Source organism: Myotis daubentonii, chromosome 18 (genome assembly GCF_963259705.1).
Source record: "Myotis daubentonii chromosome 18, mMyoDau2.1, whole genome shotgun sequence".
Lineage (NCBI taxonomy): Eukaryota > Metazoa > Chordata > Mammalia > Chiroptera > Vespertilionidae > Myotis > Myotis daubentonii.
Window position 1 is genome coordinate 19,086,918 of NC_081857.1, and position 13,637 is coordinate 19,100,554.

At 47.4% G+C, this 13,637-nt stretch overlaps 1 protein-coding gene across 3 annotated transcripts in view; it reads left to right on the forward strand.

The window, feature by feature from the left end:
* Positions 1–13,076, forward strand: part of COLGALT2 (collagen beta(1-O)galactosyltransferase 2) — a 79,112-nt gene extending 66,036 nt beyond the window's left edge. Inside the window, exons 7-12 of one of the 3 annotated variants that reach the window (XM_059673772.1) lie at positions 513–589; positions 4,118–4,224; positions 5,328–5,460; positions 6,777–6,904; positions 8,563–8,769; positions 10,126–10,198. In XM_059673772.1, coding sequence (XP_059529755.1) covers positions 513–589; positions 4,118–4,224; positions 5,328–5,460; positions 6,777–6,904; positions 8,563–8,769; positions 10,126–10,156 — 683 coding nt within the window. In that variant the 3' untranslated portion in view covers positions 10,157–10,198. Of the gene's footprint in view, positions 1–512; positions 590–4,117; positions 4,225–5,327; positions 5,461–6,776; positions 6,905–7,663; positions 8,542–8,562; positions 8,770–10,125; positions 10,199–10,271 lie in introns of those variants that run through there. The other 2 variants (XM_059673770.1, XM_059673773.1) reach the window with 2 other exon arrangements.
* The last annotated feature ends 561 nt before the right edge of the window (positions 13,077–13,637 follow it).

Here is a 13,637-nt window from a genome sequence, read left to right on the forward strand (position 1 = left end):
ACAGAGTCCTCACCCTCATCGGTTGCCCTAAATGCTCTGACAATAAGTCTTTTTAAAAATATATATATTTTTACTGATTTCAGAAAGGAAGGCAGAGGGAGAGAGAGAGAGAAACATCAATGATGAGAGAGAATCATTGATCAGCTGCCTCTTGCATGCCCCCTACTGGGGATCGAGCCCACAACTCAGTATGTACCCTGATCGGGAATTGAACCATGACCTCCTGGTTCATAGGTCAACACTCAACCACTGAGCCACACTGGCAGGGCATCTGACAAGAAGTCTAATGGGAAATGGAGCAAATACTGCAATTAGCATATAAACAAGTGCTCTCAAAGCCAGGCCCCTGGCTGGCAGGGCTCTTGTGTAGCCACTCAGTCCTGGAGAGGTGCTGAGTGCTTGTGCCTGCCCTGGACACGCAGGTTGTGTTCCTAGAGATCAGACATGTGGATGCATTTCTGTTCTCTGACATGCACTAACAAAGCCCTCTGCGTGTTTCTTGTGTCTTCCAGTTGACCGTCCTCCAGTGGAACCCTCCCAGTTTGTCTCAGTTGTCCCTAAATACCCAGACAAGATGGGATTTGATGAGGTAGGAAAGGTGTCTATGTGTGTGTGTGCACGTGTGTGCAAGGGTTTAACATGCTTGTATGTTTATATCGATGCACAGGCCTGAGCATAGGTCTGGGAGCCAACAAGATGGGCTTGGCTACTGAAAAGAAACTGAGGTCTTGGGAAAAATTACTCACTTTTTGTTGTGCCTCAGTTTTCTTGAAAAAGGAGCATCATGGTAAAAGTGAATTAATCATTCAATCGGAAAGAAACTACTGTTGCGTGGTGAAAGTGAATTTGATATTTTTTTTCTAAAATATTGCCACAGTTTATCAACCTTTTTATCAAGACTCCAGGGTAAGGTAAAGAGGATATGTGTTTTCGGGATTAGAGAACTTGAACTTGACTCTGGGTGGGTGGAAACTGTGCTGGACCACTCCGAACTTTATGTTCTCTCCGCTGTTCTCCCAAGGAAAAAGGTTGGAGGGTAGGGTTGAGAGGACAAAGGAAAAAGAGAACGAAGAAACTGTTCTAAAATTCTGCCTTTCCCCAGGCAAGAATATCATAATAGCTCGCTGAGGGCCATGTTTGTCAGTAAGTTTCAATTGCATAAAGAATGAAGCAGAAATATAAAGAGATGCCTCTCTTGGTAATATGCCCAACATATATGATACTTGGCAGGGCCAAGTCACTGACTCCTCCATGGTTCCTCATGTCCTGTATTCAGGAACTTGGCGGTCTAGAGGCGAGTCAGGAATCCGCACACCGGGTGCTTTCTCACGGAATCCGGATAGGTTATAGGCCAAGCTTTGTGCTCTGTGCCCATTGCGGCTGTTCCATTGAAAGGAAAGTCCTTCTTTATCACCTGGTATCATATAACGCATGTTCCCTAAGTACAGCCATGTAAAGAGCTGCTGGCCCTGGGAAATGGGCTTCTGTCTATAAAAGTGACTTGGGGGCTGAACTTCTGAGGTGGGAAGAAGTCTTTCATGACTATCAGGTGGGAAAGAGCACTACTAAGCAATTTCCACAGAGGGCTGAATGAGGAGAGATGATTGGAAGCGTGGGAGAGAGGACTTGAAGTATAAATGGCTTTAAAAACCCTCAGGCTGCAGAGAATGTTGGTCTGCACCGTGCACTGAACGGGCTCCCATGTATCGCTGTAGCTTTCCTCCCCTGGAGCTCCTGGCTCTCCAGGTAAAAGAGCCCGTGTCTTCACAGATGTCATCTTCCTTCTATAAACACATTCCCTTAAGGACCAAACAGAAGCAAAAAACGGGACAGGAACAGGATCTTCTAGCTCTGGTCTTGCATTTGGATGTGGGTGTGACGACTGGGTCACTCGTAGTTGCCTTTGAAAAGGGCTCACTCTAGAAAGTGACACAGCCTCAGGGACTCAACTCCGGGGCCCAGGGTAATCTTCTCTCTGTCCTGACTAGGATGGTGGAAAAAAAAGATTTTCTGGGCATTTCCATCCCCTCCCAGGACTCTCCGACCTCGGTGGTGGTGTCTGGGTTGCATTTGGCTGTGTGGCTCTTTCTCTGTTTACCGTGCACTAAGTATGAGCGAGCTGTCTGTGTTTTTCCTTCGTGGCTGCAGTTTTTATTGCACTTGTCCTGGTAGGAACTGGGACAGGCTTGTTATTTCCTAAAGTCATCCCAGGCCAGAGGTCTTTGGCGTGAGGGGACTTTTTTGTTGTGTTTCTGTTCAGTTTTTGTTTTGTGGTTTGCTCTCCTAGAGTGACCCCAGGTAGCTCCTTGTGTGCCACAAGCAATGCCCTTCCCATATCTGTAAAACGAAGGGGTGGAATATGGCCCATCACAGTATGAGTCTACTACCCAGGAAGAAAATGAAATATGAAAGAACACCACCCATCAAGTTGTAAAATCACCAGTAACAAGGCAAATGGTCACCATAGAAATTGTGTTTTTAAAAAATAATTACCCAGTTAGGTAAACAAAGGAGGTGATGAAATCATGACGTGCCTGACACACTTCGCCCTAAATCAAGTGGATGATTTTTTAAAGAGGTCATCTTGCCCCCCACCCTCACTTTCTTTGCCCAGAGCTTTATACATGGATAGAAATGAGAATATTTTGTAAGGAAGAGTGGCAGTTTTAGTTAGTGTAGCTTTTTATCCCAATAAATCATATAACATCGATAAACACACTCAGAATGACCATATGAACCAAAGTTTTACCCAATGTAGTCTGAACTGCAGGCTGGTTATAGTTACTTCTTTCTTCTAGACATAGCATAAGGCAACCCTGTTATAAAGCGTGAATTATAGACATTTTCATCTGTCCTGGACTTGAGAGATGAGTTTGTTCAACTCCCTCTTTTTACAAACAAGTGTCTGGACCCTGTAACATGAAATATCACCTCGACGGTTAAAGAGGTAGCCAGCATCATCCGACTCACTCCTGTAGGTTTCTCCTTTTCCATGCCATGTATCAATCATTTTCTTGCTGGCCGCTGAAGTCTCCCTCACTTTGAGGACTAAGTGGGTTTATTACTGCCCATAGGAGAGACCTTGTTAATATATTAATTTACCTATAATAGCATTCATGAGGCTTTAGGTCCTTCTGTGGCCCCTTAAACATGGGAAAAGTTAGGACAGTGTCATCATCTGTAACTTCCTGTTATGGCCTGGTAATACGTATGTGTCTAGTGCAGCCATCAGGAATGTAGGGATAACGTGGGTGCACAGGTGGACCCAAGCCCTCGTGGGGGATGAGCTGAGTGCACCTTCTTTGGGACCAGTAGGAGTCCTCTCTATACCTTTTCCCACAGATCCACATGGAAATTTAGTTTCACTTAAGCCTTCACTTAAGCCTTTCTTTCCACCTCTCCCTTATCTCTTCCTCAAAGGGCTGCCCCTGAGGCCATGGCTCCTTCCTTTACCTCCTTCAGAAAAATGCCCTTATCTTTAGGGAAGTTGAATTTTGACACAGAAGCTACTAAAATTGAGACCTTGATCATTACGTTTGGAACCTTTGGAAATAAAAGGAATGTGTTAAAACTAGATTTTTCTTATTCTTTGACTTTAGACAGAGGATATACATTATAATAATAGCTGGTACTTAGTACCCATGAGACAGGACCATTATTATCCTAGTTTTAAAGATGAGGAAACTGAGGCAGAGGAACTGATCTGAGGCAAACACTAGTAAATAACAGGATGGGAACTCAGGTCTGCTGACGAATTTAACCACTTGCCAAGCTGCCTCCTGCCCCTTAGTGCCTATGCCTAGATTTAAGTCACCATTAGCCTCGCGGAGAGCAACTTTTTCAACTTTTCTGTCTCAAAAACAAGGTGGAGGTGTTCACCAATGAACATCAGAGAAACAGGGAGGGTTAAGTCACCACAAATGGCTCAGTTTTTAAAGTAAGTCCATCTGGATTCATGTCATTTGACCTGATATGAAACATAAACTAATCTCCAGTTTCCACTCCCTATCCCAACTGAAACTTTAAAATGTTGATGCTACATTTACTTAAATTCTCAAACAGCCTAAAAGAAGACTTGAGTCATCTCTGTTTCCTTCTCCTTTTCTCCCTGCGTTAGATTTTCATGATAAATCTCAAACGCAGGAAGGACCGGCGGGACCGCATGCTACGCACCCTGTATGAGCAGGAGATTGAGGTCAAGATCGTGGAGGCTGTGGATGGAAAGTGAGTTGGGTTTCTCTTGAACCTTTGCAGCTGGGGTTGGAGTGGGGATGTGTCCTATCTGATGGAGTAGTTCTGGGTGAGGAGAATCTGTGGTCATTGGAATATAGACACATTTTTATAACAGCCCCGTGCAGCCTACCTGGGGAGACATTATGACTCATAGTAGCACAGAAGTTAATTTCACCATGTAGATCTGGACCACAGTCCACTCACCGTCCAGCCATCTCCGCTCTTCATGACGCTGAAGGCTCACGCCAGAAGTGATGTTCCCATCTCTGGGGTTCTTGCAGTGGTTGGGGTGGTTCCCAGCTTCCTGCAGTGTATTGGAAATAATCCGTTCAGAGTTGCATTCAGAGCCTGATTTTGAGCAAAGTGTCTACCAGTAAACTAGGGCGACCCAATGAAAATGAATGGAAAAAGTTCATAATGGTCTGTGTATGCTGTTGCATGAGATGCTGGCCACAGTCCGTCTGGGCTGATCGCTTTGCCGAGAATGGCAGGCAAGTCACATGGGGTACATGTTAGCTCCCTTCAGGGGGGTTTGTTATTGCTGTTGTTATTTTCTTTTGCTTTGCTTTGCTTTGCTTTGCTTTGACCTTTTATTTGACACCCTCCTTCAAGGCATGGATTTTTGCAAAAACTGCAGTTCCAATGTTATCTGCATGCCTGTAAGGAGGATGGTTAGAAGCTGTAGTGCGAGTTCTTATGACTCCTTTAGAGAATCCCATCAGTGTTTCTTGAAGTGTGGCCGGGACACCCACAGCAGAATCCCCAGGGCCTGGGAAGGGGACTTAATGTTCCTATTTGCCACTTTCCTTCATGAGGAAAATACTTTTCAAAGTTGTCAAAAAAGTGATGATACTTAGAGCTATGTTGGGCATTATGAGGGCTACACCAACTACAAGACACCCTCTGCTCTCCACAAAGCTCATAAGACCCCCCAGGACACGTGACCCCGGGAGCTCCTAAGGAGTTATGGGAAACCTGGGACGTTTTTCTCAGGGTGCGTGAAGGCTCTGGGGGACATACAGAACTCTCTTTCTGGCTTCCGTGGTGGGGACATCTCTCCTTGTTCGTTTTCATATGTGTTCTCTGTCACGCAGGGCGCTCAACACCAGCCAGCTGAAGGCCCTGAACATTGACATGCTGCCTGGGTATCGAGACCCCTACTCCTCCAGGCCTCTGACCAGGGGTGAAATCGGCTGCTTCCTTAGCCACTACTCTGTCTGGAAAGAGGTAAATGATGCTGTATGTACATGTGCATTTTGTAATGAGGAGGAGGGAGAGTGGGACTTGGTGGGTGAATGAGGGCCGGGTGTAAGGTGAGCCCCTCCCTGTTCTGGAAGTACACTTGAAAGTTGCAGTTGTTCCGTATCTTCCTCTGACGCAAGGCCAGCCACAGACAAGGAGGGGTAACCTTGGCACCCTTGGGACAATGGCAGGGGAAGACGCCCGTGTTCTTAGGGCCACACTCCTGCAGATGCGTTCTCATCCTTAGTAGGGACGCCTTGCATGTGTCTAGCATGTCATCATTTAGTAAGTGACTTCATACGAGAAGACCCACAGGAGTCACATGAGGTGGGTCAGGAGGGATGGGCCCATTTTATCCAAGAGGAAATAAACATGTTGTCTAAGCAAGAAGTGGCAGAGCTAGGACTTGAACCCATATCTTACAGGTGAGACGATGGGGGTGGTATTGGAGTGTGGGGCTCTTGATCAAGGTTCAGTTCTCACAAGAAAAGGAAAAGGCTCTAAAGAAGGGCCCCTTGAATGCCTTCTCTCTTTGAATGATCCAGTCTAGGCCTGTCTTTTTTTTCTTTAAACTTTAAATGAAACATAAGAGAAATGTATAAAAATATGTAGATTGTAAAACACGGGCCAGTGAAATTTCACAGACTGAACAATGCACCCACGTTAACCAGCACCCAGATCCCGAACAGATTGCCAGTCCACAGATCCACCCCCTCTGCATTTCCTTCTCGTCACTGTCCCCCCCGGTCATCACCGTCCTGACTTTTAACGACAGCCAGAGTAGTTTTGTCTTCTTTTGTACTTTTTTAAAAAATATATGAATAGAACCATAGGGTATGTCCCATCTCTCAACCTTATGTTCGTGAGATTCATCTAGAACATTTAATTTGATTGTAGATCATACATTCTTATTGTTGTAAATATACCACAGTCTATTGATTCATTCTGCTGTTGACTTAGAACCCAGTTATGAGCTTTTACATATGCTACTAAACTCCTTATGTTTTAATACTGATTTGTCTAATAAAAAAAATACATATCGCCCTAACCGGTTTGGCTCAGTGGATAGAGTGTTGGCCTGTGGACTGAAGGGTCCCAGGTTTGATTCCGGTCAAGGGCATGTACCTTGGTTGCGGGCACATCCGCAGTAGGGGTATGCAGGAGGCAGCTGATCAATGTTTCTCTCTCATTGATGTTTCTAACTATTCCTCTCCCTTCTCTGTAAAAAATCAATCAAATATATTTAAAAAAATAAGTATTGATTATTTCATAGAGTGTCTTCCCACTGATGACCTTCGCAGGTAATTGACCGAGAGCTGGAGAAGACTCTTGTTATTGAGGATGATGTGCGTTTTGAACATCAGTTTAAGAAGAAGCTGATGAAACTGATGGATGACATTGACCAGGCTCAGCTGGATTGGGAACTGATGTGAGTGACAAGGCAGCCTTATCAGAGAGCTCTGAGAGGCACTGGGTCCTTTCCAGGGGCAGCGAGCCCCACCTCCCCCCTGGTAGGAGATACACCCCAAGTTTCCACTGATTTTCTCTCCATAAACATTACCAGAAGAAATGAGCAGAGGATAGCCACTGGTTCTGCATGTGTGTACTCTGCAGGGTGAGGAAGAAACTGCAGGAGACTCTATGAGACCTGGGTCAGCTTGCAGATCAGGGGCCTTCAGACAGAGCACTCACTCGGGAGCACAGCAGACACCCGCCCTCGAAGCACGTGGCCCATGGAGGGGGTTTATTCCAGGGCAAGAGTCCTGGCTCACACTGGACCTCAGCTCTCAGTAGAGCAGGTTCCCTCCGTGGGTGTGGGAGACTGAGCAAGGGGAGGGCATCTCTGCTGGGAGAGGAAGTGGTGCAGCAGGGAGAACACTGACAGCCGGGTTTGGTGGAGGGTCAGGGGCTGTTGCAGGAAAACCAGGTTTACCAGGGGACTGGTGGCTCTGAACTGACATTGATGAGTTAACAATGGGTTAATGCTCATTGTCTGCCACCTCTTGGAATTGAGTGTTCTCTCTCTCTCTCTCTCTCTCTCTCTCTCTCTCTCTCTCTCTCTCTCTCTCTCTCTCTCTCTCTCTCTTTCCCTCCCTTCCTTCCTCCCTCCCTTTCTACTTCCTCCTCCCCCCTCTCTCTCATTTTCTTGTTAAACCCAACTGACACTTCTCTTTTCTCCATGAGGCAGAAAGTTCCCAAGCCCTGCGTTCTCCCCCCAGCTGTGTGTCACGGGCAATCCCATCCCATCAGAGCCTGTCCCTTTGGAGCACCTGCTTCAGACAGGCTGTCCTCCCCCCTCCCATCCTTGGAGGGAAAGCCAGCTATGGGCCCAGGCGGAATACTTGTTCTCTCAGAAAAGGCACTCTTCTGAGCTCAAGAGCAACCTAGCAATGGCTCCACTGACCCGTGGGAAATAGACCCAGCAGTCAGCACAGTGTAATTGAGAGACGGCTCCCTGTCAGACAGCAGCTGCTAAGATGCTCATGGAGAACAGGACCTGCTTGGGTGCCTTTCTCAGAGCAGAGCACGCAGGGGGAAGTGTGGGCAGAGCTAGGTGCCTGTGAGGCGCTGGCATCATCCTCCCCAGGAAGAGCCTTCCGGGGGCCACTCCTGCAGACTGCTTCTTTCCCACAGCCAGTTCTGTCCTGTGTTTACCACCAGCATTTGGAGCGCTTGCAGACAACACAGCAGGCTGAAACTCGGGGGACTTGAACATAGCAAGCTGGATTCTCACATCTGGCCTTTTGTGTCCCCTGCAACCCCTGTAAACACAGCTGGAAATCCCATACCACCTTTGGGAAATGATCTGAAAAGACCTTTCATCTCTTTACATCTTTACTTTCTGGCTTAAACACGGTCTCCTAGACAAGAGTAGATGGGATGCTGATAAATGGAGCCAGGGAAAGGCCCCACTGATGGCAGGTGACAGTCACAGTTGGTGACAGATGTGACGTGCTATGCGGCCTGATGCATTTAATATAGGACACAGTGGGTGTAAGCTTTCAAAAGTGTCTACAAAGCCGTGTCCCATTCCTAGGGATGTCTGGCATTCCAATGGAATTTTCTCCTCTGCCCACTTCCTTTTAGTTATATTGGTAGGAAGAGGATGCAAGTAAAAGAGCCGGAGAAGGCGGTGCCCAACGTGGTCAACCTGGTTGAAGCCGACTACTCCTACTGGACGCTGGGCTACGCCCTCTCTCTGGAAGGAGCACAGAAGCTGGTTGGAGCTGATCCTTTTGGGAAGATGCTGCCAGTGGACGAGTTCCTGCCAATCATGTACAACAAGCATCCTGTGTGAGTTGCCCTGAACTCCCTGCCCGTCCCGTGAGCACAGTGCATTCGTGAGCCAGCCTACTCAGTTCCTGGGCAGTACTTGGTATTTCCTAACGGTGCACTGCTTTCCTAGATGATCTTTCCATAATCACGACCCAGGGAGGTTGACTCGAGTGGTTACCCCCTTATGGGGAAGGTGAAGCAGAAATGGTGTCTTGCATAGGGGTCCCCTTTAATACCCAATGTGTGATATAAATAGACATAATCTGCTCTGTCCTCTCCTTGTCTTTGATCTCCTTACTTCCATGAACTCATACACCTCAAGGTGGAGGTCATCTTCCTAAGCATCTCAAAATTTTCAACTCATTTCTCAGTCTGTTGTGGGTCCTGTTGGCCAGGCAGTGGCTCACAGCCTAGTCGAGAGCACAGGCCCATGAACAATCATCATGATATACTGTGCTACCTGTGATCATGGAGGTGTGTTAGAGAATCAGGGAAAGGAGGTGGCCTCTGGGGTGGATCCATGGGAGAAGGCAGCGTGATGATCAGGGATTCTATAGCCCAGGAGCTGGCTCTGACCAACACTTACCAAAGGGTTTGGTAATTGATGGTTTACTTGTCAGTCTCCCCAATAACCTGTGAGCCCCTCAGGTAGGCACAGTCTTACATCTCTGTGTCTTTAGAGTCAAACTCTATGCATATTTGCTGTTCTGTCAATGATTCCTAAATTCCTTAATGGAGCAGGAGACCAGGTTCTAACCTTGGTTCCTTCTCTCAGTTGCTGGGTTATCTCCTCACGGAGATGGTCTTCATTTTAGTGGTTAAGAGTTCCTGACCTCCATCCTCATCATCTCATTTTATCTCCTTGCCCTCTTTTACACAACGTATTAGAGACTCACTTTATCTCTGAATCCTGAAGAAACAGGGAGGTCAGCCATCATCCCCTTAACAGAAAGGAAATGAACGCCTATGGGGCACGCACTGACGTAGGAGCCGAGCAGATGTCACCTCACATAATCTGCACCAGAGCCCTGGGAGGGAGGTCAAGTCATCTCTCGACTTTACACTCACAGGGATCTGCAATACAAAGCCACGTTGGCCTGCCTCCAAGCCTACGCTAGTTCACTCACTCCTTCACTGCTGTCCAGATCCTGCTGCTAATGTATTAATCTAGCAACAGGGCATTTTCTACAGAGTGATCACATTTATGTATTAGTACGGTCCCACACAGAGCTTAATTCTTAACTTTCAGAGTAAGAGCTGAAATTCATTCTAAACCAGTCTATCCAAATACAACAGAAATATCCTGACTTTGTCTATGTATGTGCTTAGCTCATCCGAAAGCTTCTTTCTAAAGAACCTTTATTGTATTTATAGACTAAAGTTTTCCACAAAGGACACAACTTAAAAGATAATCAGATGAGTCCCTGACCATTGAAGAGGTAACAAGCAGGGCCCCTCTCCCTCTCCCTCTGTTCTGTAAGTGCCCTGCCCCCTCATGCCTGTGCCCCTCTTGTTTTCAGAGCTGAGTACAAGGAGCATTACAAATCCAGGGACTTGAAAGCCTTCTCCGCGGAACCCTTGCTCATCTACCCCACACACTACACAGGCCAGCCGGGGTACCTGAGTGACACGGAGACCTCGACCATCTGGGACAATGAGACAGTGGCCACTGACTGGGACAGGACACATTCCTGGAAGTCCCAGAAGCAAGGCCACATCCACCACAATGCCAAGAACACAGAGGCCCTGCCACCGCCAACCTCCCTGGACACCGCGCCTTCGAGGGACGAGCTATGAAGGCTCCACCCGGACGGCATTCACCACCCTTTGGTTTCTCTGACGGGCTGTCCATCTGTTTGCCCCGGCTTCTTCCTATGGTCACAGTCATCTAACCCAAGTGATTGATCCAAATTAGTACATTTTTGGGAGGGGAGGAGAAATTAGAAAATTAAAACCCAAATTTCCTAGGATGCCTAGAAGGTAGGCTTTATTGCGCCCATTAAGATAAACTTTAATGTAGACGCCTAGTCCTTTAGTCAATTACCCATTGATACTGGTTCTCACAGTAAGGTTGAAAGTATGGCTCAGAGACTTGTCCAAGAGGAAGGTGATCACCACAGTGTCACATCAGTGAATGGGTGGGCAACCTTGCCACGCCCACTGAGGCCACGTCTATTGGTCTAGTGAGCCCATTTCATGTCATAGATGTGACCTTAAAAACTTGTGTAGGTAACAAGTTTTGGGGGGATCAAATAGTTTAAAATCAAATTGGGCTTTTTGTTGAAAGGAATTTTCATGAGCCTTATTGCAAAGAGAATTTTCTATCCGAGTCCTCGCTGTCCAACAGGGGTGGGTGTGGGTCTGTCTGAGCCTTGGCCTTTGACTGTCGTGGCAGCCGGAGCTCTCGTAATGAGGCTCCAATGGGCCATGTGGGTAGCTTAGTAGATATTTGGGGGTTTGTGTAACTATTTGAGGAAAAAAGAACTCAAACTTTGGCCTTTTTATTGTGGCCATTGGAATTAAGATGCTCTATTTATGAAGATAAATTTAATATATAAGGGGGGAGGGCTGGCTCTGACTTCTGTCCGAGGGTTTCAGCACGTCAGACGCTCCCCTCCACCCCTGCATGGGAATGAATTGCAGGTGTGAGTTTCATGAGTTACTGTTAAGAGGCAGCAACTGTCCTTGCCCCAGTTTCAGTCTAGTTTGAATTATTTATTTTACAAAGTGGGGGGGGGTGGGAGATATCTGTGTGATAAGGCAGAGAAACAGATGTTTTGAACTTTATCGTGTTTGAAGACTAAACACAATGGCACCCTGGGGAGCGGTCAGTGTAGCCACATCGGTTCGATCGTCCGGTTCTCCTGCATTTCCCAGACAGACTTATGCTGAGTGGGAGATTCTCACCGTCCGGAAACAAATGATCCAGGTGAGGGACATTGGTCAGAAACAACGGACTGAGCAACTGATTGAGGCCAACCACCAGGGAAGCTTCAGGTGGAGTCAGGATCTGGACAACCTCTGCTTTCTCCATAGATGGATTTTCTGTCGAAAGCGGAGTTGGACTGCATCAGCTCCTCCAGCTCCACCGTCTGTGATCCTCGGCTGTCCCTTGACGGTTTGCTTCAGGTTTATGAACAGTAGAGCTTCGCCTCTGGAATAGCCTTCCCAGCATTCTGTGCACACACGCAGTGTCCTGATGTTCGAGCAGAACCCATGGGCGGGGCTGCTGCGTGTGACAGCTGAGTGCTCCCTGGTGAGGGCCCGGCTGCAGGACAAGGCAGCTCGCCTTCCACAGAATACCAGTCTTGGCCTCCCTTCTTGAATTACCGCTGATATTCCTCTACATAGACTAGACTAATAAGCCAGGAAACTGAGGCTGACTCCAGTTTTTACTGCTTAGACAAACCATCAGAGCTTGACTCTTTTTTTCTAGAAACAAAACAAGAAGAGCACCTGGAGAGCTTGTGAAAACTCCTTAGGTGATCCCGAAGGTTCCTTGAGTGTCTTGTATTTTGTTTGTGTATTTTAGTGTGTGCGAGTGTGTGTAACGTTCATAATACTTTTTAATAGGGTGGGAGGTGGCTGGGGTATTGGGAGTGGAGGAGGACTGAGTTGTTTGTGTGGTTTTGTTTAATAGAGAACTTTTTTTTTTTTTTTTGCCTCCATCAGCTGGTCTGATGGGTTTCCGAATTCCCATTCTTAAAAGACATGGGTCTTAAATTCTAGAATTTTAGCTTAAGGCTGTTCTACTGTGAAGAAAGTTCTGGCTCTCTTAGCCCAGCCATTGCCTCTCCCTGCTCAGGTCTGGAATCCCAAGCGATGTTCTTTTGTTGTGAACATTGTGAACTGCAGACCCAGCATTCCTTTAAAAAGTTGTCTCTTCAGCAACCCAGGGCTTCCTTGACCTCATCATTCTTCCCGCCTCCCCTCTAGTCTTGAGTCAAGAATTCCGACCTTTGCAGTGTCAGAGGCTCTGCCTCCAGCCTTGGCACCTGTTCTCTGCCTCTGGCCATCAAACCCCACCTGGATTCCGGTCTGGATCTTGGGATCTGAGGTGGAATCTTCTGGACAGACGATGGTGACCTCAGGAGTGCTGGTGCTGCTGAGTGTGGGCTGAGCGACCACGCTTGCAGAGGACATACCGCATGGCCTTGCTGTGGGGTCCCTGGGTCCCTGCGGGGACTCTGGACAATGATGAAGAGCCGGCATCCCAGCGCCCTACCCTGTCTCATGCTGTGTCATTTCCAGAGAGGACGTGATAAACTACTACTTGCCTTCTAGAGCTCTTTGTGAAAAATTAAAAAATATATATTTTGGCTCAATGCTATGATTGTTCATTGGTTCTTCCAACATGATCAATGGCCAATATTGGGTGTTCAGGTTTGCTCTCAAACGAAGATGTCGGAGGCCAGAGATAACCATCACGGCTGCGTGATCCTCATGGCAAACGAAAGAGGGTGGCCCCTGACCTTCCTGCCCAGTGGGGGTGGTTTTAGATGGCTGGGTGGAGGTGGGTCAGCTAAAAAGGATTGGAGGCTACAGAAAGACTGGAGTCCCCAGTGGGAGGGTGTTGAGGGAGAGGGCATTCACATTTTTGCTCTATAGGTCAGTCTATTCACCGAAAGGTACTATGACGCTTGTCCAAAGCCAAAGAGCTTTATCCTGAGGCAAACAACAACAACAACAACAAAAGGAGAATCCATCTTAGCCTCAGCAGATCATACTGCCCCCAAAACTTCAAAAACCAGGCCTGAGCACTGCCCTGTTGAGGCCCTGGGCTGGGCACTGAGATGCTCAGAGGACAAGGAGAGGCCCCACTGCTGTGATCCTGGAGCATCCATGAGAGCAGAATGGCCTGACCTCAGAGGGTGGAACAAAGTGGG